We start from the raw sequence: 20,897 nt of genomic DNA, 5'->3' as shown, positions 1-20,897 counted from the left end.
CGTTCAGGGGATCTAGGAGTTTGAGAGTATGGGCTGGAAAGTGAGCTGCGTTCAGGGGATCTAGGTGTTTGAGGGTGTGGGCTGGAAAGTGAGCTGCATTCAGGGGATCTAGGCGTTTGAGAGTATGGGCTGGAAAGTGAGCTGCGTTCAGGGGATCTAGGTGTTTGAGGGTGTGAGTTGGGAGCAGACGTCACAGTTATGGTGATGGTTAAGGTTATGGTTTGGGTAGGGACATCCCAAGAATACCAGATACCACCAACACTGTGTTATGATTGTATTATGACACGTTTTGTAAATCATGGTAGGAATTACTGGTATAGTATTGTAGTATTGAATGTCAATGTTTTCTTCAGTTCTGTCAATCAACTAAATAGTTGGAATACTTACAATTTCAAATCAAATCAAATTGTATTAGTCACATGCGCTGAATACAACCTTACCTGTGAAATGCTTACTTACAAGCCCTTAACCAACAATGCAGTTCAAGAAATAGAGTTAAGAAAATATTGACAAAATAAACTAAAGTAAACCATTTAATGTAACACAATAAGATAACAATAACGAGGCTATATACAGGGGGTACCGGGTCAATGTGAGGAACATAGTGAGTGTAGCATTGTAACCAACCGTCTGAAGGGATTATAACATTAAGACATGGTTGGTAATGTCATCCTACTGTATTTCAGTGTGTCTCTGATCACACACAGGTTGTCTGCTACGATATACAGGGGGTACTGGGTTAATGTGAGGAACATAGTGAGTGTAGCATTGTAACCAACCGTCTGAAGGGATTATAACATTAAGACATGGTTGGTAATGTCATCCTACTGTATTTCAGTGTGTCTCTGACACACACACACACACACACACACACACACACACACACACACACACACACACACACAGACACAGACAGAATAGCTCACCTTTACTATTGGACTCAGTAATAGTGTAGGGTTGACCTCTGGCCCTAAGAAGCCCAGGGAAGATGATTAGATGAGACAGCAGCCACTGAGGCCTGTGATTACAAACCTTAAAGGCCGAGCGCAGTCTTATATAGAGTACCGGTCAAACGTTTGGACACACCTACACATTGCAGCGTTTTTCTTTATTTTTTAAAACTATTTTCTACATTGTAGAATAATAGTGAAGACATCAAAACTATGAAATAACACATATGGAATCATGTAGTATCAAAAAAGTGTTGAACAAATTCTTAAAAAAGTAGCCACCCTTTGCACACTTTTGGCAAGCTTCATGAGGAAGTATTTTCCAACAGTCTTGAAGGAGTTCCCACAAATGCTGAGCACTTGTTGGCTGCTTTTCCTTCACTCTGCAGTCCAACTCATCCCAAACCATCTCAATTGGATTGAGGTCGGGTGATTGTGGAGGCCAGGTCATCTGATGCAGCACTCCATCACTCTCCTCATTGGTCAAATAGCCCTTACACAGCCTGGAAGTGTGTTGGGTTATTGTCCTGTTGAAAAACAAATGATAGTCCCAGATGGGAAAAATGCAAACCAGATGGGATGGCGTATTGCTGCAGAATGCTGTGGTAGCCATGCTGGTTAAGTGTGCCTGGAATTCTAAATAAATCACAGACAGTGTCACCATCAAAGCACCCCCACACCATCACAACTCCTCCTCCATGCTTCTCGGTGGGAAATACACATGCGGAGATCAACCGTTCACCTACTCCGCTTCTCACAAAGACACAGCGTCAGACCAAAGGACAGATTTCCACTGGTCTAATGTCCATTGCTCATGTTTCTTGGCCCAAGCAAGTCTCTTCTTCTTATTGGTGACTTTAGTAGTGGTTTCTATATAGCAATTCGACCATGAAGACCTGATTCAAACAGTCTCCTCTGAACAGTTGATATTGAGATGTGTCTGTTACTTGAACTCTGTGAAGCATTTATTTGGGCTGCAATCTGAGGTGCCATTAACTCGAATAAACTTATCCTCTGCAGCAGAGGTAACTCTGGGTCTTCCTTTCCTGTGGCAGTCCTCGCGAGAGCCAGTTTCATCATAGCGCTTGATGGTGTTTGCAACTTCACTCGAAGAAACTTAAAAATGTATTGAAATTGTCCGTATTTACTGACCTTCATGTCTTAAAGTAATGATGGACCGTTGTTTCTCTTTGCTTATTTGAGCTGTTCTTGCCATAATATGGACTTGGTGTTTTACCAAATAGGGCTATCTTCTGTAAACCACCACTACCTTGTCACAACACAACTGATTGGCCCAAACACATTAAGAAGGAAAGAAATTCCACAAATTAACCTTTAACAAGGCACACCTTAAATGCTTTCCTTATGAAGCTGGTTGAGAGAATGCCAAGAGTGTGCAAAGCTGTCATCAAGGCAAAGGGTGGCTATTTGAAGAATCTCAAATATAAAATATATTTTGATTTTTTTAATACTTTCTTGGTTACTACATGATTCCATATGTGTTATTTCATAGTTGTGATATCTTCACTACTATTCTACAATGTATAAAATAGTAAAAAGAAAGAAAAACCCTGGAATGAGTAGGTGTGCCCAAACTTTTGACTGGTACTATATATATATATATATATATATATATATATATATATATGTGTGTCTATATATTTTCACAGTAGTAATACTGTGAAACAGACAATACCCTTTGAGTGTAAAAGCTGTTAAAAAAGGTCAACTGAAATTTCAGCCTGTTTTTGTGGGATGGAGTTTTGGCCTTCTGTTGTGACATTACCAAGTGGTAAATGAGTTAATAGACCAATAAGAAAGAGAGTTCCAGACCTCTCTGCCAATAACAGCTAGTTTTGGGATTTCCCCTCCCCATGAAAACCACTCCCAGACTGTCCTACCAAACTTTTTCCTTGAGAAATTGCTCTTCACTAAGAAGCCATTTTTTTCTTTTAGACATTTTAAATTGAAAACAATTACAGTAAGGTACCTAATTGTTTTCCAGAATTGTTTTGAAATTGAGATAAAAATGGCTTCATTGGACATATTAATTACAATTTAAACACACCACAACATATATGTCACATCAACAGCATCCTCCCGGACACCCTAGACCCACTCCAATTCACATACCGCCCCAACAGATCCACAGATGACGCAATCTCAATCACACTCCACACTGCCCTTTCTCACCTGGACAAAAGGAACACCTACAGTGGGGAGAACAAGTATTTGATACACTGCCGATTTTGCAGGTTTTCCTACTTACAAAGCATGTAGAGGTCTGTAATTTTTATCATAGGTACACTTCAACTGTGAGAGACGGAGTCTAAAACAAAAATCCAGAAAATCACATTGTATTTTTTTTAAGTAATTAATTAGCATTTTATTGCATGACATAAGTATTTGATCATCTACCAACCCGTAAGAATTCCGGCTCTCACAGACCTGTTAGTTTTTCTTTAAGAAGCCCTCCTGTTCTCCACTCAATACCTGTATTAACTGCACCTGTTTGAAATAGTTACCTGTATAAAAGACACCTGTCCACAAACTCAATCAAACAGACTCCAACCTCTCCACAATGGCCAAGACCAGAGAGCTGTGTAAGGACATCAGGGATAAAATTGTAGACCTGCACAAGGCTGGGATGGGCTAAAGGACAATAGGCAAGCAGCTTGGTGAGAAGGCAACAACTGTTGGTACAATTATTAGAAAATGGAAGAAATTCAAGATGACGCTCAATCACCCTCGGTCTGGGGCTCCATGCAAGATCTCACCTCGTGGGGCATCAATGATCATGAGGAAGGTGAGGGATCTGCCCAGAACTACATGGAAGGACCTGGTAAATGACCTGAAGAGAGCTAGGACCACAGTCTCAAAGAAAACCATTAGTAACACACTACGCCATCATGGATTAAAATCCTGCAGCGCACGCAAGTTCCCCCTGCTCAAGCCAGGGCATGTCCAGGCCTGTCTGAAGTTTGCCAATGACCATCTGGATGATCCAGAGGAGGAATGGGAGAAGGTCATGTGGTCTGATGAGACAAAAATAGAGCTTTTTGGTCTAAACTCCACTCGCCGTGTTTGGAGGAAGAAGAAGGATGAGTACAACCCCAAGAACACCATCCCAACCATGAAGCATGGAGGTGGAAACATCATTCTTTGGGGATGCTTTTCTGCAAAGGGGACAGGACGACTCCACCGTGTTGAGGGGAGGATGGATGGGGCCATGTATCGCGAGATCTTGGCCAACAACCTCCTTCCCTCTGTAAGAGCATTGAAGATGGGTCGTGGCTGGGTTTTCCAGCATGACAACGACCCGAAACACACAGCCAGGGCAACTAAGGAGAGGCTCCGTCAGAAGCATTTCAAGGTCCTGGAGTGGCCTAGCCAGTCTCCAGACCTGAACCCAATAGAAAATCTTTGGAGGGAGCTGAAAGTCCGTATTGCCCAGCGACAGCCCCGAAACCTGAAGGATCTGGAGATGGTCTGTATGGAGGAGTGGGCCAAAATCCCTGCTGCAGTGTGTGCAAACCTGGTCAAGAACTACAGGAAACATATGATCTCTGTAATTGCAAACAAAGGTTTATGTACCAATTATTAAAATCTGCTTTTCTGATGTATCAAATACTTATGTCATGCAATAAAATGCAAATTAATGACTTAAAAATCATACAATGTGATTTTCTGGATTTTTGTTTTAGATTCCGCCTCTCACAGTTGAAGTGTACCTATGATAAAAATTACAGACCTCAACATGCTTTGTAAGTAGGAAATCCTGCAAAATCAGCAGTGTATCAAATACTTGTTCTCCCCACTGTATGTGAGAAGGCTGTTCATTGACTACAGCTCAGCGTTCAACACCATAGTACCCATGAAGCTCATCACTAAGCTAAGGACTCTGGGACTAAGCACCTCCCTCTGTAACTGGATCCTGGACTTCCTGACGGGCCGCCCCCAGGTGGTAAGAGTAGGCAACAACACGTCTGCCACACTGATCCTTAACACGGAGGGCCCTCAGGGGTGTGTACTTAGTCCCCTCCTGTACTCCCTGTTCACCAACGACTGCGTGGCCAAACACGACTCCAACACCATCATTAAGTTTGCCAACGACACAACAGTGGTAGTCCTGATCCCCGACAACGATGAGACGGCCTATAGGGAGGAGGTCAGAGAACTGGCAGTGTGGTGCCAGGACAACAACCTCTCAGTCAATGTGAGCAAGACAAAGGAGCTGATCGTGGACTACAGGAAAAGGCGGGCCGAACAGGCCCCTTAACATCAACGGAGCTGTAGTGGAGCGTGTCGAGAGTTTTAATTAAGTCCCTTGGTGTCCACATCACTAATCAATCAATCAATCAATCAAATGTATTTATTTATAAAGCCCTTCTTACATCAGATGATGTCACAAAGTGCTGTACAGACGAACTATCATGGTCCAAACATACCAAGACAGTCGTGAAGAGGGCAGGACAAAACATTTTCCCCCTCAGGAGACTGAAAAGATTTGGCATGGGTCCCCAGTTTGTCAAAAGGTTCTATAGCTGCACCATCACCGCCTGGTATGGTAACTGCTCAGCATCTGACCGTAAGGCGCTACAGAGGGTAGTGCGTACGGCCCAGTACATCACTGGGGCCAAGCTTTCTGCCATCCAGGACCTTTATAATAGGCGGTGTCAGAAGAAAGCCCATAAAATTTTCAGAAACTCCAGTCACCCAAGTTATACACTGTTTTCTCTGCTACCGCACGGCAAGTGGTACCGGAGCGTCAAGTCTAGGACCAAAAGGCTCCTCAACAGCTTCTACCCCCAAGCTATAAGACTGCTGAACAATTAATAAATGTGCCACCGGACTATCTACATTGACCCCCCACCCCTTTTGTGCACTGCTACTACTCATGGTTTGTTATCTATGCATAGTCACATCACCCCTACCTACATGTACAAATTATCTCAACTAACCTGTACCCCCACACACTGACTCGGTACCAGTGCCCCCTGTATATAGCCTTGTTATTGTTATTCTTATTGTGTTACTTTTTATTATTATTTTTTACTTTAGTCTATTTGGTAAATATTTTCTTCACTCTTCTTGAACTGCATTGTTGGTTAAGGGCTTGTAAGTTGTAGTATCTGGGATCTACATCTGTTTATATTAGTTACTGTGCTGTTACTAAGCAGTAATGCATTACGGCAGTGTTACGTTACTACACCTAATAGGAAATGCACATGCGCACTGGAATGCCGCGAACTGTAGAGCACGAGGGTTTTTTTGACTAAACGACAACTAACTGTACTCCCGTCTCCTGCCTGGTCATTTCTCCACAACACAAATATTACAGTGGCGACGAGGTGATTAAACTACATAAACGGACATTGCTTGAAGGGAAGAATGTTGCGTGAGTAATGAAACTCAAAAAAAGTATGTAATTCGTCAGTTATTTTTTATTTTCTTTCGCCAGTAGAGTAGGCTAGCACTGCTAGTACAGTATTCAGGAGCTGCCAAGTAGCAAGACTATTGGAGTCCAGAATAGAGACACTGCCCTCTGGTGGTTAAATAAAATAAACTGTCATTGAACCCATTGAAATTAGGCGATCTCAGTGGAGAAATATTGTCAAGGAAGGAAAAAAAAGGAAGAAGGGACGTAACACGGTGTGTACATTAATACAAATTAGTGCAGTGAATGAAGTAATTGCAGAAACTTCTGAAGTGAAGAAGTAGATGAATATTCAGAAAATTAAGGAATATAAGGAAACTGAACAATTAACTGTGAAAATGGCAACCATTGGTCGAGTACCAGAGTTTGAGGCTACAAAAGAGGATTTTGATTCTTATTTGGAGCGTTTTGAGCGTTGGCTGGCTGCAAATGAAATCAAAGATGGAAAGAAAGCAGACGTATTTCTCAGTGTTTTGGGTCCAACTGAGTATGGATTGCTGAAAGGTCTCATTGAACCAATGAAAGCAGTGGAGTTGAACTATGCAGAACTGACTGAAACTCTTTCAAGGTATTTCAAGCCTAAGCCAATTCTCATTGCAGAACGTTTCAGATTTTACCAACGTCACCAGAGTCAAGGGAAACCGTGGCTGACTACATCCTTGCTTTGAAAAGGCTGGCAAGTACATGTGAGTTTGCACGATTTCTTGATGATGCTCTCCGAGACAAGTTTGTATGTGGTCTCACAGGTGAAGCATATCACAGAAGGCTCCTGTCAGAGAAGGACCTGACCTTTAAGAAAGCCTGTGATATAGCACTTGGACTCGAGCTTGCCCACAGGGATACTATTGAGCTATCGGGACATGCAGAACGTCAGAAAGGTGTTCACAAGGTCAGTGATGCACGTGGTGAAAAAAGCTCACAAAAGTCACATTTTTTTCAGTCCCGTCCTCAAGGTTACACAAGAACAAAGCAGCCCACATCTCAAAGGTCTAAGCCAAGTTGCTACAGATGTGGGGGAGATAATCATCAGCACAGTGAATGTCGATTCCAAAAGGAAAAGTGCCACAATTGTGGAAAGGTTGGACATTTACAGAGAGTGTGTAAAGGCTCGGAACGCACAGCAAGAGCGCACAAAGTGTCAGACGCAGCACAAGAAGAGGAAGGTACAACTGAAACAGTAGTGGAACTGTTCACAGTGTACACAGCTCAACAACTAAAAGATGGAATCTATCTCAACATGGAGTTAGCGGGAAAACCAGTAAAGATGCAGCTGGACACCGGAGCGTCTGTATCCCTGGTTCCAGAGAGACTCTACAAAGAAAAACTGAAAGAGTGCCCTCTTCAGCCCGCGTCCATCCGCCTTTCTTCATACACTGGTGACACTATTCCTGTGTTAGGGCAGATCCAGGTACCAGTCCGGTATGAGGGGAAGGAGTGGACGCTACCGCTTGTCATTGTTAAAGGAGAAAAATCAGCCTTGCTAGGCAGAAACTGGCTACAAAAGATCAAGTTGAACTGGGGATAAATCTTCAGTCTGAGAAATGACAAACCAGTGAGTCAGGCTACACTCACTAACATGCTGGAGAAGCACAGAGAACTTTTCAAAGATGGCTACGGTGAAATACAAGACTTCACAGCAAAAGTCAGAGTGCAAGAAGGAACCAAGCCTATCTTTCACAAACCACGTCCAGTTCCCTATGCTCTTAAGGAAGCAGTAGAGAAGGAACTGGACCGCCTACAGAAGAATAACATAATAACGAAAGTAGCGAGGAGCGACTGGGCCGCTCCGATTGTTGTAGTCCCAAAGAAAGACAAGACCGTCAGAATGTGCGGTGACTACAAGGTCACAGTAAATCGCTGCATACTACCAGAGGAATATCCACTACCAAACGCTGAAGATCTGTTTGCCACTCTAGCTGGTGGGAAGGTTTTCAGTAAGCTGGACCTGGCATTCGCTTATCAGCAACTGAAGCTGGATCCGGAGTCAGAACAGTATCTGACCATCAATACACACAAGGGGCTATTCAGATTCAATCGCTTGGCCTATGGAATCTCGACAGCTCCAGCGATATTCCAACAAACAATGGATCAGATCTTGGACGGTATAGACCATGTTGTGTGCTTCATGGACGACATCCTCGTGTCAGCACCAACCATTGGAGAGCACCTTGTAGTGCTGGACAAAGTGATGTCAAGACTGGAGAAATACGGAGTGAGAATGAAACGCAGCAAGTGTGAGTTCCTCCAGGACTCAGTGGAGTATCTCGGATACAAGATTGATGCACAAGGCCTGCACCCAACCAACAGCAAGGTGGAAGCAATCGTAAACGCTCCAGCACCCACAAATATCTCAGAGCTGAGGTCATTTTTGGGGCTCCTGAACTATTACGGAAAGTTTGTGGCAAACTTGTCCACATTGTTGCATCCGCTTCACCAACTGCTGCAGGCCGATACAAAGTGGAATTGGTCCCCACAATGCAAAGAAGCATTCAAGACTTGCAAACAGCGTCTGCTAAAGAGCAAGTGGCTTGCCCACTATAAAACAGAGATGAAGCTGAGACTCGCGTGTGATGCATCTCCATACGGAGTAGGAGCCGTCATCTCACATGTTCTACCGTCAGGTGAAGAACACCCTATTGCATTTGCATCACGGACTCTGTCACCAAGTGAGAAAAATGATGCTCAAATTGAGAAGAAAGCTCATGACAGACACTCAAAGACTGTCAGAGAATTCAAAGAGGAAGAGAGGGTGATGGTACGTGATTTCAGACACCCCAAGCGCCTGTGGAACTCAGGTGTGATCTTGCAACGCAGAGGACCTTTGACTTACCAAGTCCAAATTGGTCATCGCCAGGTCAACGTTCATGTGGATCATCTACTACGGTCCAACGCCCCAGCAGAGACATACCGAGAGAACAAGAACAATAACGACCCCCAGGACTATTCTCCTGACTGTGGTCGTATGGAAGAGACAGAGCCTGACCTTCCACCCGAACCTGGCCCACCACAGGAAGCCCAGGAGGAGCAGAGATATCCTATTCGAGAGCGAAGGGCACCTCAAAAGCTTGACCTGTGAGTTGAGCTGGTTAAGGAGGTAACGGACAGTAAAACAAACACTTTAATATGTCCTAGATAAAAGGAAAGAAAAAGGACATTACCTGGGTTAGTTATTAGGACACAAACTCCATCTTCGGGGCAGAATAATCCCCTGGATTTGTGCTGGGCTCTGAAAAGTCTGCTTCAACCCAGTAGTTGAAAAATGTTTAAGAATGCATTGTTCAGATATTGCATTAGTAGTTACCTAACATATTTACCTTGTTCTCTGGGAGTTAAACACTATGGGGGAGGAGTGTAGTATCTGGGATCTACATCTGTTTATATTAGTTACTGTGCTGTTACTAAGCAGTAATGCATTACGGCAGTGTTACGTTACTACACCTAATAGGAAATGCACTTGCGCACTGGAATGCCGCGAACTGTAGAGCACAAGGGTTTTTTTGACTAAACGACAACTAACTGTACTCCCGTCTCCTGCCTGGTCATTTCTCCACAACACAAATATTACATAAGTAAGTAAGCATTTCATAGGAAGGTCTACACTTGTTGTATTCGGTGCAAGTGACAAATAAAGTTTGATTTGATTGATGTGGTCAAATGTGCTATCGGAATCTATTGACATATATAGATACCATATAGATATAGATAAATATATAATATATAGATACATTATTGATCAAAATATATAGATAAATAGTTGAAGATACCTAGATTGATAAAGCTATTTCATAGATAAAGTATCCATACATGCAATGTTTTTTTTGTTGCCAAAACATTAGTGTTTAAAAATGGGAGATTGACATGTCTGATTCCATACTTCAATCAAATATGAACACACTACTAATTCAAGGAATTTGTAGAGCTGTTAAACTTAATCCCTATGACCAGTGACCATGGTTTCTTTAGGGAAGTATTTTCACCATACATCCTATGCAACATCCGCACCTTCGTGTGGCAAGTATAGGAAATGCAGCTATTATAATAGGTTAGTGCCCTCAAATTCAACTCTGGACCTCGAAGCCTGTTCCACTGTTTTTTTTTAATTGTTCCCGTCTAACCGGGGACTGATTTAGACCTGGGACACCAGATGAGTGCAATTAATTAGCAGGTAAAAAAGTTTACTCCAAATGTTGTTGAGTCCCGTTTTGTTCTTAAATAGAAGTTGTAGTTCAGTCGTGTCTCTCTTAAATATAAAAATAAGCGGCTAGAAGAAGCTGGAAGGAGCCCCACAAACTTCAGTTCACTTTAGAGCAGAATCTATCATTTATAGAAGCTTGTGCCAAACCCTTAGCAGACTATTCAGAATGGAGTGGCAACACGTGGAAACCATACAATTAAAAGGAACTACAATGTCCGTTTAAGAACCCAACAACTTGTCGTTGAAGAGCGTTTGGAGTACAAGGTTTCTGTTCTGTTGCAAAACGTTTTGAAACAGAATCTGTGTATTGAATACAACCCAGGATTCCATCAACTCACCATACCACAACCCAACAGGTGGCGCTAAAGGTAAAGTGGTACACTTGTGGGTCGAGATTCTATTAATCAAAGAAGAGGTTAGCCAAAAGACTTGTCAACATCACTACCTCAGTGGACACATCTCTTTTAGTTTAATCTGAGGAATTTGTCATTGCTAAAGTAAATAACGCTCACCACTAGGTCTATTTGTTGCTATATTCACTCAAATCAAGGCGTAATTGCTGACATAATCCACCTGATTACTAGAGGTAAATATTGACAACCTGTTGTGATTGTGTGGCTAAGCTAGATAACGTTAGGTAGCTAGCTAACGCTTAAAAGCCAGGTATAGCTAACTGTTTATTAACATGTTGACTTTCTTTCTGGGGTTAATTATCTAGGTCTCTAACTGCAAGTATTTCACAGTCATTGATTTGCTAGCAAGTTATCAGTTGAAGACTGTTCCAGAACAGTCCGTTTGTTATAGCTAGGCTAGTTAGTGTTGTACCGGTCAATGAAATTACTGTACATTTTTAGTACCCCAACAACTTAGAAACCTCAAGCTACTGTGCTGAAGCTTTACGGTGGAGGCACAGTGGCTGAAATGAGACGATCTACTGCGAGCTGACTAGCTAGCTGTTAGTTAGGAGATAACTAACGTTCGCTGCTAAACAAAAGACAAGCTGCCAGTCGGCTAACAAAATCAGTTATTTTGCCAAACAAAAGCAATTTGTGTAAAGACACCTGCTAAAGTAGGAGCTCAAATTACAATAGAGCCTTTCTGTTCATGTTGCAACGTGTTCTCTCATTTCACTTCTACTCACTGGCAAGCCTGGTTCAGCAGTGCCACAGCCTGCACCTGGTTTCTGGGCTGTACGACTCACTAATTGGCTAAATGAATCACGCCTGGTCTCCTAGCTAAGTAAATGACTGTCCTGGAACAGCATTCAACAGATGGCTTGCTAGCAAATCAATGATTGTGAAATACTTGCAGTTAGATTTAGATAAGTTGGGAGGGGGACACCGTGGAAAGTTACTGCTACGGTAACTTTCCAGTGATTGACTTGACCACCTAGGCCTATCTGATGACATGCCATTTTAAGATTAGCTACGTATCAACTGTTCCCATTGAATATGGGGTTTTGTACAGAGTAGCGAATTATTGTTTTTGGGGAGGTCCTGCAGTACTTTAGACTGATAGCTTGAAGGTATCAATAGCTAGCTCCTACTACAGAGACATTACCATTGCTGGATTTTTAAAATTCTCCAGCCATTAATTCCATTGCGCAGCGTACAACTAAAGGATAAATCGATTGGCTTGTCTGGAGTACACAGGGAATCTTTTTGGGTGCTCATTTGTCAATGTCTCGAAGAAGAGGCACGGCTCACCATTGCTGTCTTACCAGTATATGTTTTGGATGACTCGTATGATTATGGTGTCATTCACTTGCCTTGTTGTATTTGGAACTCTTGCTGACATGTTTATGTTGTAGACCATGTTCGGCAGCATCTGGGGATACTTCTACACGTCCTTCCTTAGATACTGGCTGAAGTGGTTCATCAGACAGGTGACAGGGAAATGCGAGCTGCAAAGGATTTGTGCCGGCTACAAGCCTGGGGCGCCCAGGACAACGAAAGCAGGTGAGGTTACATTCTAGAGCTAAATAGTGTTCATTAGGGTAACATAACATGTTTTAAAGCATTTTGTTACTGAAAAACAACCATTGGCATCTCTAATTGGGCAAGTCCAGATAGTCCTCTGCGTTTTTCCTCCATTCGACGCCCAATGAACACTACCCAACCCTTACGAAAAACAAGTTGTCACTTGTGCTATTCATTATCATTTTGAACTGTTTTTAACCTAGCATTTGATTTTTCTTCATTCAGAATACTCACTCAAGAACTCCAAATCTAAGGTAAATGTTGGAAATCATTCCTTTCACTTGATTTTTTTTTTTGTTATTCTTGTTATGCTAAGCACATTCTTATCAACAGTTCGTGGGCATTTCCATGGTAACACATTTGGTAATAAAATGACGGTTTGTGCTGTTGGTGTTGTCATTCACTTACCAAACCTTTGCATCTGCACTGTTGAAAGTCGTCGTGCGTAGTTGTATGGTTTGCTTAACTTTGCAAATATTCGTTTTTGTTTGGCATACATTTTAAAGGGAACAATTCTGAGTCTCAGCATCACTCTGTTACTATGGCATTTCCCCCATACAAAGTTAAGGCAGTAGGTAATACATAGTTGGTTGTTCCATCATCTGACCTCAGTGATCATCGTGCTTGTTATGACATTATAGTCTGTAGGAGAAGTACTAACACAAACTCTGAGCTATTACCATGGATGAGATAACTAATCACACCATCTCTCTCCTCTGTCCCTCCATCCTTTTCCCCTCCCTCTCTCCTTCCCTCTCTCCAGCTATTAAGAGCTGCTGTGGATGTGGAGGAGGATGGTTTGGAGAAGCATCTGGATCTTATCATGAGGGAAAAGAATGTCAAAACGCAGAGGGATCCCACGTCAGTCTTGTTACCCTTTACAGTTTTATTCATGTTTTATATAGATGATTTTATATGGTATGTATTGATGACTAATGTGTGTCTCTTTGGTCCTAGGTTTAAGGTGAATCTGAAGCTGTGTCTCTTACAAATAACAGGATACAGGAACTTATTCACGTCCGTGGAAGAGTTGAGGAAGGAGAATTTTGACTCTGATAAAGTCCAACACGAGGAAATGCTTTTGAAGGTACTGTGGCCGTTCATTTTTTTTGTCAATGACTAGCATGGAGCAGTGGAATGTTTCTGGATGAGATGATTCAACATGACTGTTTCAAACTTTTTAATATCATCTCTATTTTAAAGGTAAGTGTAAAGCATTAACAGGAATGGACTTGTCTGACTCTACAGTTCTGGGACCTGTTGATGCCCGAGGTCAAACTGGAGTCCAGAATTACCAAACAGTGGGGCGACATTGGTTTCCAAGGCGACGACCCCAAGACTGACTTCCGAGGAATGGGCATGTTGGGCCTAACCAACCTTGTGTGAGTTATGTTGTCTGAATGACTGTCCAGTCTTTAACAATCTAACCTTGCTCATCAGTATTCTGAAAAGTTGTATATTTCTTTCTCAAGTTTAAGCTAGATTTCTTAACTTTTTTAATTTGGTATCTTGTTTATTACAGGTTCTTTAGTGAGAACTACACTGAAGAGGCTCGGCAAGTGCTGTCCCACGCAAACCATCCCAAACTGGGGTAAGGATTACGTAATTACCTCATTTTAGGAGTTGACTGGCCTGTTGAACTCTGTTCTTTATATGTCAGCTATGGTTCTGTTGCACATTTCAGTATATTCACTCATCTATCAATAGTTGCGTTTGTTTTAGCTTGCCCAATGTACTGGGTGGGTAGAGTTTCCACATTTGACTTTTCCATTAGTCCTAAAGTGAAACCTCTGCCCACCTGGGCCCCAAACAAACACACCCAAAGTAAACCTACTTTGACAACATTTATAGCCTTTTAATGATTATCATATGTGTCATGTTTCAGGTACTCCTATGCCATAGTGGGTATCAACCTGACGGAGATGGCGTACAGTTTACTGAAGAGTGGTGCTCTCAAACCCCACTTCTACAACACTGTGTCTGGGAGACCCCAACTACAGCACCTCCATCAGCTGTTCTGTAAGTGTATGCTAATCGCGCTCAACTCTGTTTGTCAGTAGCATAGGGGATAACTCCCTGCTTCAGGTTACCTAAACCCCTAAGTCTGTCTTGGCCTCCCTGCTTCAGGTTACCTGGTGTACAAGTTTGATAAGTTCTGGGTGGAGGAGGAGCCCGAGAGCATCATGGAGTTCAACCACTACAGGGAAAAGTTCCACGACAATATCAAGATTCAACTGCTGGACCCTGCCGTCGCCCTCACCATGACGGATAGTCCAAGAAGTAACTGACCGACCAACCGACTGAACGGGTCTCGCTTGGACCTAATTGGGACCACCAGAACCTCGATACACTACAGCGTACTTCCAAACTAATAAGGGACATTTTGAGCTAGCTTTCCTTTCGATCTTAGTTTAGACCCAATCTACACACTTATTTTTTATTTGTATAAATTAGTGACTAGTTTTTAGAAATAAGTAAGACCAGGTGACTGGAATTCAACCCTCTGCCTCAAATAATGACCATTCCAATGCTTCAAATATTACAAAAGGGTAAATAAAATAGTAGGGCACTAGATCTATGTAGTTGATTGGCTGTGTACTTTTCAGCGGACATGGAAAGGAATTACACAATAGTTTTAGAGGAAATGGAGATTGGTAATAATATTAACTAGGTTTGAATTTATTTAACAAAGTCAACAAGTGCCGTCTCGCATGTATTCATAATAACTTTGCCTACTCATTCTCGTATTTGTCCTTCTTGCTCAGGAATCAAATATGTGTCCAGAGAGGGAATTTATATCGTAGTAGACTTAAAACTAAGGAATCATTTGTTTACCTAATGCTCAATGGTTGTACTACTTACTCCGACACGTAGAGCTCTGTGCATGTTTTAATGCGTTTGACTTGATACCGTCATTGTTGTCAATACATTTCAATAGGTGGTGCTGAGATTACTGGTTATTACGCCGCTGCCTATTCCACACATTCGTACAATATTGTCTTTGCTGAAAGCTGACTTTGTATGGTATTTTGTCTGTTATTTATAGGCCGTGAGCCCTGATTTTGTTTTTTGAAGATGATTTGACATTTTGTAGACCCAGTATGGAACTTTGTAACGACTGACACATGTCCAATGTTAATAAATGAAACTTCTGATGTGATGTTTTCGGATGAGTGTGATGACTGTCAGCTGTCAGGCTGAGATTGAGATTAAATGGAGCGTGTAATGAACAATACAATTAACACAGACAAACAAAATACGCATATTTATAAAGTTCAATATATTGCAAATTACCAACATCTAAATACTAATTATTAAACTATACCTTATTACATTTGTTGGGGGGATTAAGGGAAGGGAAAGTGGGATAAATAGTCAGCTGCACAACTGAATGCATTCAACTGAAATGTGTCTTCTGCATTTAACCCAACCCCTCTAAATCAGAGCGGTGCGGAGGGGGCTGCCTTAACCGGCGACCGGGAGTTGTTGGGGATTCAATTTAAGCACACAATACAAGGGAAGCCTTTTTCTACCCGGTCCTGGTAGCCCAGCAGTCGTTCCTAGAGTACTGTATCCTAATCCTAGTACACCTGATTTAAAGGAACAGTCGGCTTGCTGATTAGTTCACATTTGGCAGGTGTGCTAAATACACTGTAGAGAATAGCTAGAGGTCCACAAGGACTGGTTTGAGACCGTAGGAGAAGTATAGGTCAAAATAAATAAAAATAGAGAAAATAAAACTTCTCCAAGGTAGATGCACTTCAAATGCACTTTCATAACTCCTTTTTTAACAAAGGATTCCTCATTATTCATACAACATGCTGACGAACACATAGGAATCTTAACGTTATGGATCGTGGTCCATAGTATTGCTGTAGTCTGCCTACACTACATTGTGGGTCCAACTCAATATGGCTAGGGTTTGTGCGCTTGTCAATCCATCATTGCAAAGGGCTCTTTGAACGTAGGAATGAAGTTAACTTTTGTCCTCCATCTTCTGCTTTCCTACCATCATGACTCTCTTGAGCTGCTCAAACGACACAAACATCACAACGTTCCATGAGCCCAGCCTTAGAAATGAGGGCACAAATCTACAGGGAACAAGAGAGGACAAATTAAACATTAGTTTGGGAGAGACTTTCAACTAAAGATCCCTGCAAATGCTCCAAGGTTTTGCTTAGTAGAGTTCAGAGGGGACTGGTGGGAGGAGCTATAGGAGGATGGGCTCATTGTAACGGCTAGAATGTTATAAATGGAACGTAGTCAAACGTGGTTTCAATGTTTGATTCCATTCCAGCCATTACAATGAGCCAGTCCTCCTATATCTCCTCCCACCAGCCTCCTCTGGTAGAGTTACTGTGTCAAGGTAACCACCCAAAACAGGAAAATCTATGATATATCATTGAGGACTAAAATGTACAACTACATCCAACTGTCTTGTTCTATCAACAGACTGAAGGACACCGGTCTGTTTGTACAGTGTGTGTGACTGTCTGTGAGCTCACCCTTTGTAGAAGGCTGTGGGTCCCTCTTTGGTGGCCATGGTCCAGGCACAGTTGATGGCACTCTTATACTGGCCCGGCGGAGAGTTCATGTATCGTGTCTTCACCACGTCCACCGGAGAGGCAATGCAGGTGGTAACGAAGCCGGCGCCGAACGCAGAAGCAAAATGGCACGGGAGGTTATCTGTGGGAAAACGGTCATCACGAGCCCTTTTGAAACACTGTCACAAAGATATCAATGGGCACCTATTTTCAGTATGATTAACGATTTTGTGGATACCATGTTTGTAAAAGTCAACTAGCCAGCTAACTAATTCGACCAAAAAGTTCAATTCGTTTTACTAGCCTGTATTTCAAACTCAATTTGCTAGCTAGCTAGCAATGATCAGCGCTGGCTTGTTTCCATAGAAATAGAATGAGAACATATTGTTATGGTGAATCCATTATGACACGTGTAACTAATCATATTTTAAAGATTGAACCTTAGATGAACTAGTTGATTAACACAGATGTATAACAGAAATGCTGACACTAAAGGTAATATTCAAGTAGTGCCATGCAGATACACTGTACTGTATAAGGCCTCTGTCTCGAGGCCTACAGGAAATCATTATCTCTGTTTTATACCGCTTTGTTGTGAAAGGTGCAATAAAAATCCTTTAGATAAATGTTAGCTCCGTGTTATTCCATAGCTGGACAGAATATTATGTACCACTATGTATACTGTTATCAGGCTTTCAAGACCCATGAAGAACAAAAGAGCGAGAGGGCATGTGGACTTCTGCCCAGTCAGCTGTCTTGCGGTGACTGTATGCACCAATAGCACCCACTCACCTGACAACAGGTTGTGCCTAAGAATGGCCTCCTTGATGAGGTCATAGGTCACAAGCTCTGTGCAGTTGACCAGAGCGTTCCTAGTGATGTTGGGTAGACAGCCTGGAGTGAACAAGAAGCAGGTCGGTTGGTCAATAACCCCAATAGTTATACCAGAATTAAACCACTAGTCTATCATTAGTAAAAGGCCCAAGAAAACTCAACAACCTGCAAAGCCAAGTTTTATTTTCAGGTGCACTCAAGTTCTGTCCTATGGGATCATCAACTTTGCAGCATCTGCTCCAATCAATATCTGTACATCCCTGACATTGAATGACAGTGAAATAGACAACAATCTTTGGTCTTTTCTATTCAAACAGTTCCACTACGGACAAACACAATCAATGGGGCTCAAGGTTAGCAGCAACACAACCAATGGAGATTGGTGTAACTTGCAAATCAACCGATTGGGCCCAGGGTCGTACTGACTAACCTTTCCAGAGCCCGCGGATGCCCTCGTGGTTGAAAATGTGTTTGTAGGCCTGCATGGTGCCCGTGTAGCGACGAGCCACCCCGGTCAGATTGACCTGGGCCTGGAAGCGGACCTTCACCACGTCAGTGGGCTGGGCGAAAGACACAGCCATGGCCCCTGTGGTGCAGCCGGCCAAGATACGGATACCAATATTTGCAGCTGGGGTAGGACAGGGGCAGAGGGTTTGTTAAGTACTGAAAGGATGATGATTGAGGTACTATATGATGCTTCTTCTCTTGGTACAAAATATGTAACATCACAGATTATTATCTCGAATGAATTATCCTAATTTACTGTCTGCTCCGCCAGAGTAGAAGTTTTTGACGTTGTCATAGAAGCCGATCCTGATGGAGGCAAAACACATCTGTCTCTGTAAGCCCGCCACCAGACCGTTATACAGCGACCTGGGCCCCTCCGTCCGGATCATGGTACTGATTGTCCCAAACACCCCCCTGTAGCGGATGCCCTTGGTAGCTTCAGACGCCACCTTCTCTCCCTGAATCTGGGGTACACAAGTGTCAGTGTTAACGGAGGTCCCCACAAGAATCAGTGTTACAGGAAGTGCTAGTAAAATTCAGAGTTACAGGAGGTCAGACTCAAGTCTTCAGGGCTGGAGGAAGACAGTGAACCATTACCTGGAGTCTGACTTTGGCTGTATCCAGGGGAAAGGTGACCAGGTCAGCGATGCAGGCGGCTGAGCCAGCACTCAGCAGCTTCACCCCCAGGGTAGGGGGTGTATCAGAGGGCTTCATTCCCACCATGGTCCCTGGTACTGCAGACAGTGAAGGAGGAAGAGGGAAGGATGTCAACACTGCCGCATCTATTCTCTCTTACCATCCTTGGAATTTAGGAAAATGCTGTGGATACTTAGGAAATTGTTGAGTAAATATGCCGGTCAATTTATTGATTCAGTTTCTAAAGTACAATAGCCTGTGCAGCCCATTGTTGTGGCCGGAGGGATTTTGTGATATTTGAAAACACATTACATCATAATAACAACTGAACAGCATTGATTATAATAATCCATACAATCAACCAGATCAAATACACATCAGTTATATATAGGGGTGGGTTGCACCAACATGGATTAACTCAAACTGGGTTTAATCAAGGTTTAAACCTTGAGGGGTGGGTTGTAACCACATGGATTAACTCAAACTGGGTTTAATCAAGGTTTAAACCTTGAGGGGTGGGTTGCACCCACATGGATTAACTCAAACTGGGTTTAATCAAGGTTTAAACCTTGAGGGGTGGGTTGCACCCACATGGATTAACTCAAACTGGGTTTAATCAAGGTTTAAACCTTGAGGGGTGGGTTGCACCCACATGGATTAACTCAAACTGGGTTTAATCAAGGTTTAAACCTTGAGGGGTGGGTTGCACCACATTTTTAACCTAGTTTTAAATTAATCTTAGTTCAATTTAAATCTTCTTATAAACTAAGTTTAATTTTGTTCTTAGTTTAAATCTTCTTGCTCCATTGTTTTAAAATTAAATTAAAATGTAGATAAGGGATTATTCTAAACTGCTCCTGCAGGAGGTTTAAATTGATAAAATGTCTGTGCTTCATTTTCAGTGTGATTGTATTCATGGTATCCACAAGAGTGTTAAAGGTCAACTAGCCAGCTAACTAATTTGACCAAAATGTATAGTTTTAATAGCCTGTATTTCAAACTTAATTTGCTAGCTAACTAGCAATGACCAGTGCTAATTTGTTTCCATAGCAATAGAATGAGAACATATTGCTATGGCGAATCCATTATGACACGTGTAACTAATCATAGTTTAAAGATTGAAACTTAGATGAACTAATCCAGGTTGAAAATTAAATGGTGCAACACATCTCAAAAAGAATTACAAAACCTATATTAGGTCTAATCAACAACAACAACAAAAATTAAACCATGTTGGTCAAATCAAATCAAATTGTTTTGGTCACATACACATGGTTAGCAGATGTTATTCCCGAGTGTAGCGAAATCTAACAGGTAATATCTGAGAGTACTTACATTGTTATTAATCCTGTGGATTAAAATCCGTTTGACTAGCTATTGGTTTACTGCAGGACGTGAGAGCCCAAACTATAGTCCCAGGGAGCCAGCCCGAACCCTGAAACAAGGAGTTGTGCATCCTCATATTTATTTGATTTTTTACTGACTTGCCACAGAGAGAGGCGTTACTGTGTGCAGGAGCATGGGCCAAACCAAAGTCCACTCACAGTCAAGAAAGTCAATGTCCAAATCAAACCTACAGCAGCGCACAGCTTCTAACATTTGTGAAAAACAACACATTTACCAGTACATTACGTTGTAACTACAATACAACATTTAATGGGAATATTTCATTAATCCCAGTGCAATGTGGCAACATTCACCACTCATTGTGTAATGGTACCTTTTGTCATAAACTCAGCAAAAAAATAAATGTCCTCTCACTGTCAACTGCTTTTATTTTCAGCAAACTTAACATGTGTAAATATTTGTATGAAC

The 20,897-nt window shown here is 42.2% G+C and overlaps 2 protein-coding genes across 3 annotated transcripts; one reads left to right on the top strand and one right to left on the bottom strand.

The window, feature by feature from the left end:
- Nucleotides 1-10,974: 10,974 nt before the first annotated feature.
- LOC115122583 (ELMO domain-containing protein 2-like) lies at nucleotides 10,975-15,721 on the top strand. Of its 2 annotated transcripts, none has more exons than XM_029651802.2 (9): nucleotides 10,975-11,168; nucleotides 12,393-12,540; nucleotides 12,787-12,815; nucleotides 13,325-13,422; nucleotides 13,519-13,648; nucleotides 13,810-13,943; nucleotides 14,084-14,152; nucleotides 14,447-14,580; nucleotides 14,689-15,721. In XM_029651802.2, exons 2-9 carry the CDS (start codon nucleotides 12,396-12,398, stop codon nucleotides 14,847-14,849), a joined length of 900 nt encoding a protein of 299 aa, XP_029507662.1. In that variant the 5' UTR covers nucleotides 10,975-11,168; nucleotides 12,393-12,395; the 3' UTR covers nucleotides 14,850-15,721. The 2 variants fall into 2 exon arrangements, with proteins under 2 accessions (XP_029507662.1, XP_029507663.1); XM_029651803.2 differs by lacking the exon at nucleotides 10,975-11,168 and adding an exon at nucleotides 11,365-11,943.
- Nucleotides 15,722-15,811: 90 nt separating this feature from the next.
- Nucleotides 15,812-20,540, bottom strand: LOC115122582 (mitochondrial uncoupling protein 2-like). The gene is made up of 7 exons (XM_029651801.2): nucleotides 20,418-20,540; nucleotides 19,044-19,180; nucleotides 18,703-18,910; nucleotides 18,370-18,567; nucleotides 17,898-17,999; nucleotides 17,067-17,247; nucleotides 15,812-16,652 (listed from the first exon to the last, which is right to left on the bottom strand). Exons 2-7 carry the CDS (start codon nucleotides 19,167-19,169, stop codon nucleotides 16,538-16,540), a joined length of 930 nt encoding a protein of 309 aa, XP_029507661.1. The 5' UTR covers nucleotides 19,170-19,180; nucleotides 20,418-20,540; the 3' UTR covers nucleotides 15,812-16,537.
- Between the last annotated feature and the right edge of the window lie 357 nt (nucleotides 20,541-20,897).

Source organism: Oncorhynchus nerka, linkage group LG11, assembly GCF_034236695.1.
Source record: "Oncorhynchus nerka isolate Pitt River linkage group LG11, Oner_Uvic_2.0, whole genome shotgun sequence".
NCBI lineage: Eukaryota > Metazoa > Chordata > Actinopteri > Salmoniformes > Salmonidae > Oncorhynchus > Oncorhynchus nerka.
The sequence above is the reverse complement of the archived record's forward strand: the minus strand, read 5'-3'. Positions and strand labels throughout refer to the sequence as shown.

Bases quoted from the DNA above. Each gene is read 5' to 3' on its own strand.
- LOC115122583 (XM_029651802.2), top strand. From the start codon at position 12,396: ATGTTCGGCAGCATCTGGGGATACTTCTACACGTCCTTCCTTAGATAC. The intron at 14,153-14,446 runs GTAAGGATTACG...GTCATGTTTCAG, and splicing joins GCAAACCATCCCAAACTGGG to GTACTCCTATGCCATAGTGG. The intron at 14,581-14,688 runs GTAAGTGTATGC...TCCCTGCTTCAG, and splicing joins GCACCTCCATCAGCTGTTCT to GTTACCTGGTGTACAAGTTT.
- LOC115122582 (XM_029651801.2), bottom strand. From the start codon at position 19,169: ATGGTGGGAATGAAGCCCTCTGATACACCCCCTACCCTGGGGGTGAAG. The intron at 18,911-19,043 runs GTAATGGTTCAC...TGTGTACCCCAG, and splicing joins CAGCCAAAGTCAGACTCCAG to ATTCAGGGAGAGAAGGTGGC. The intron at 18,000-18,369 runs GTTAGTCAGTAC...TGTTCACTCCAG, and splicing joins CATCCGCGGGCTCTGGAAAG to GCTGTCTACCCAACATCACT.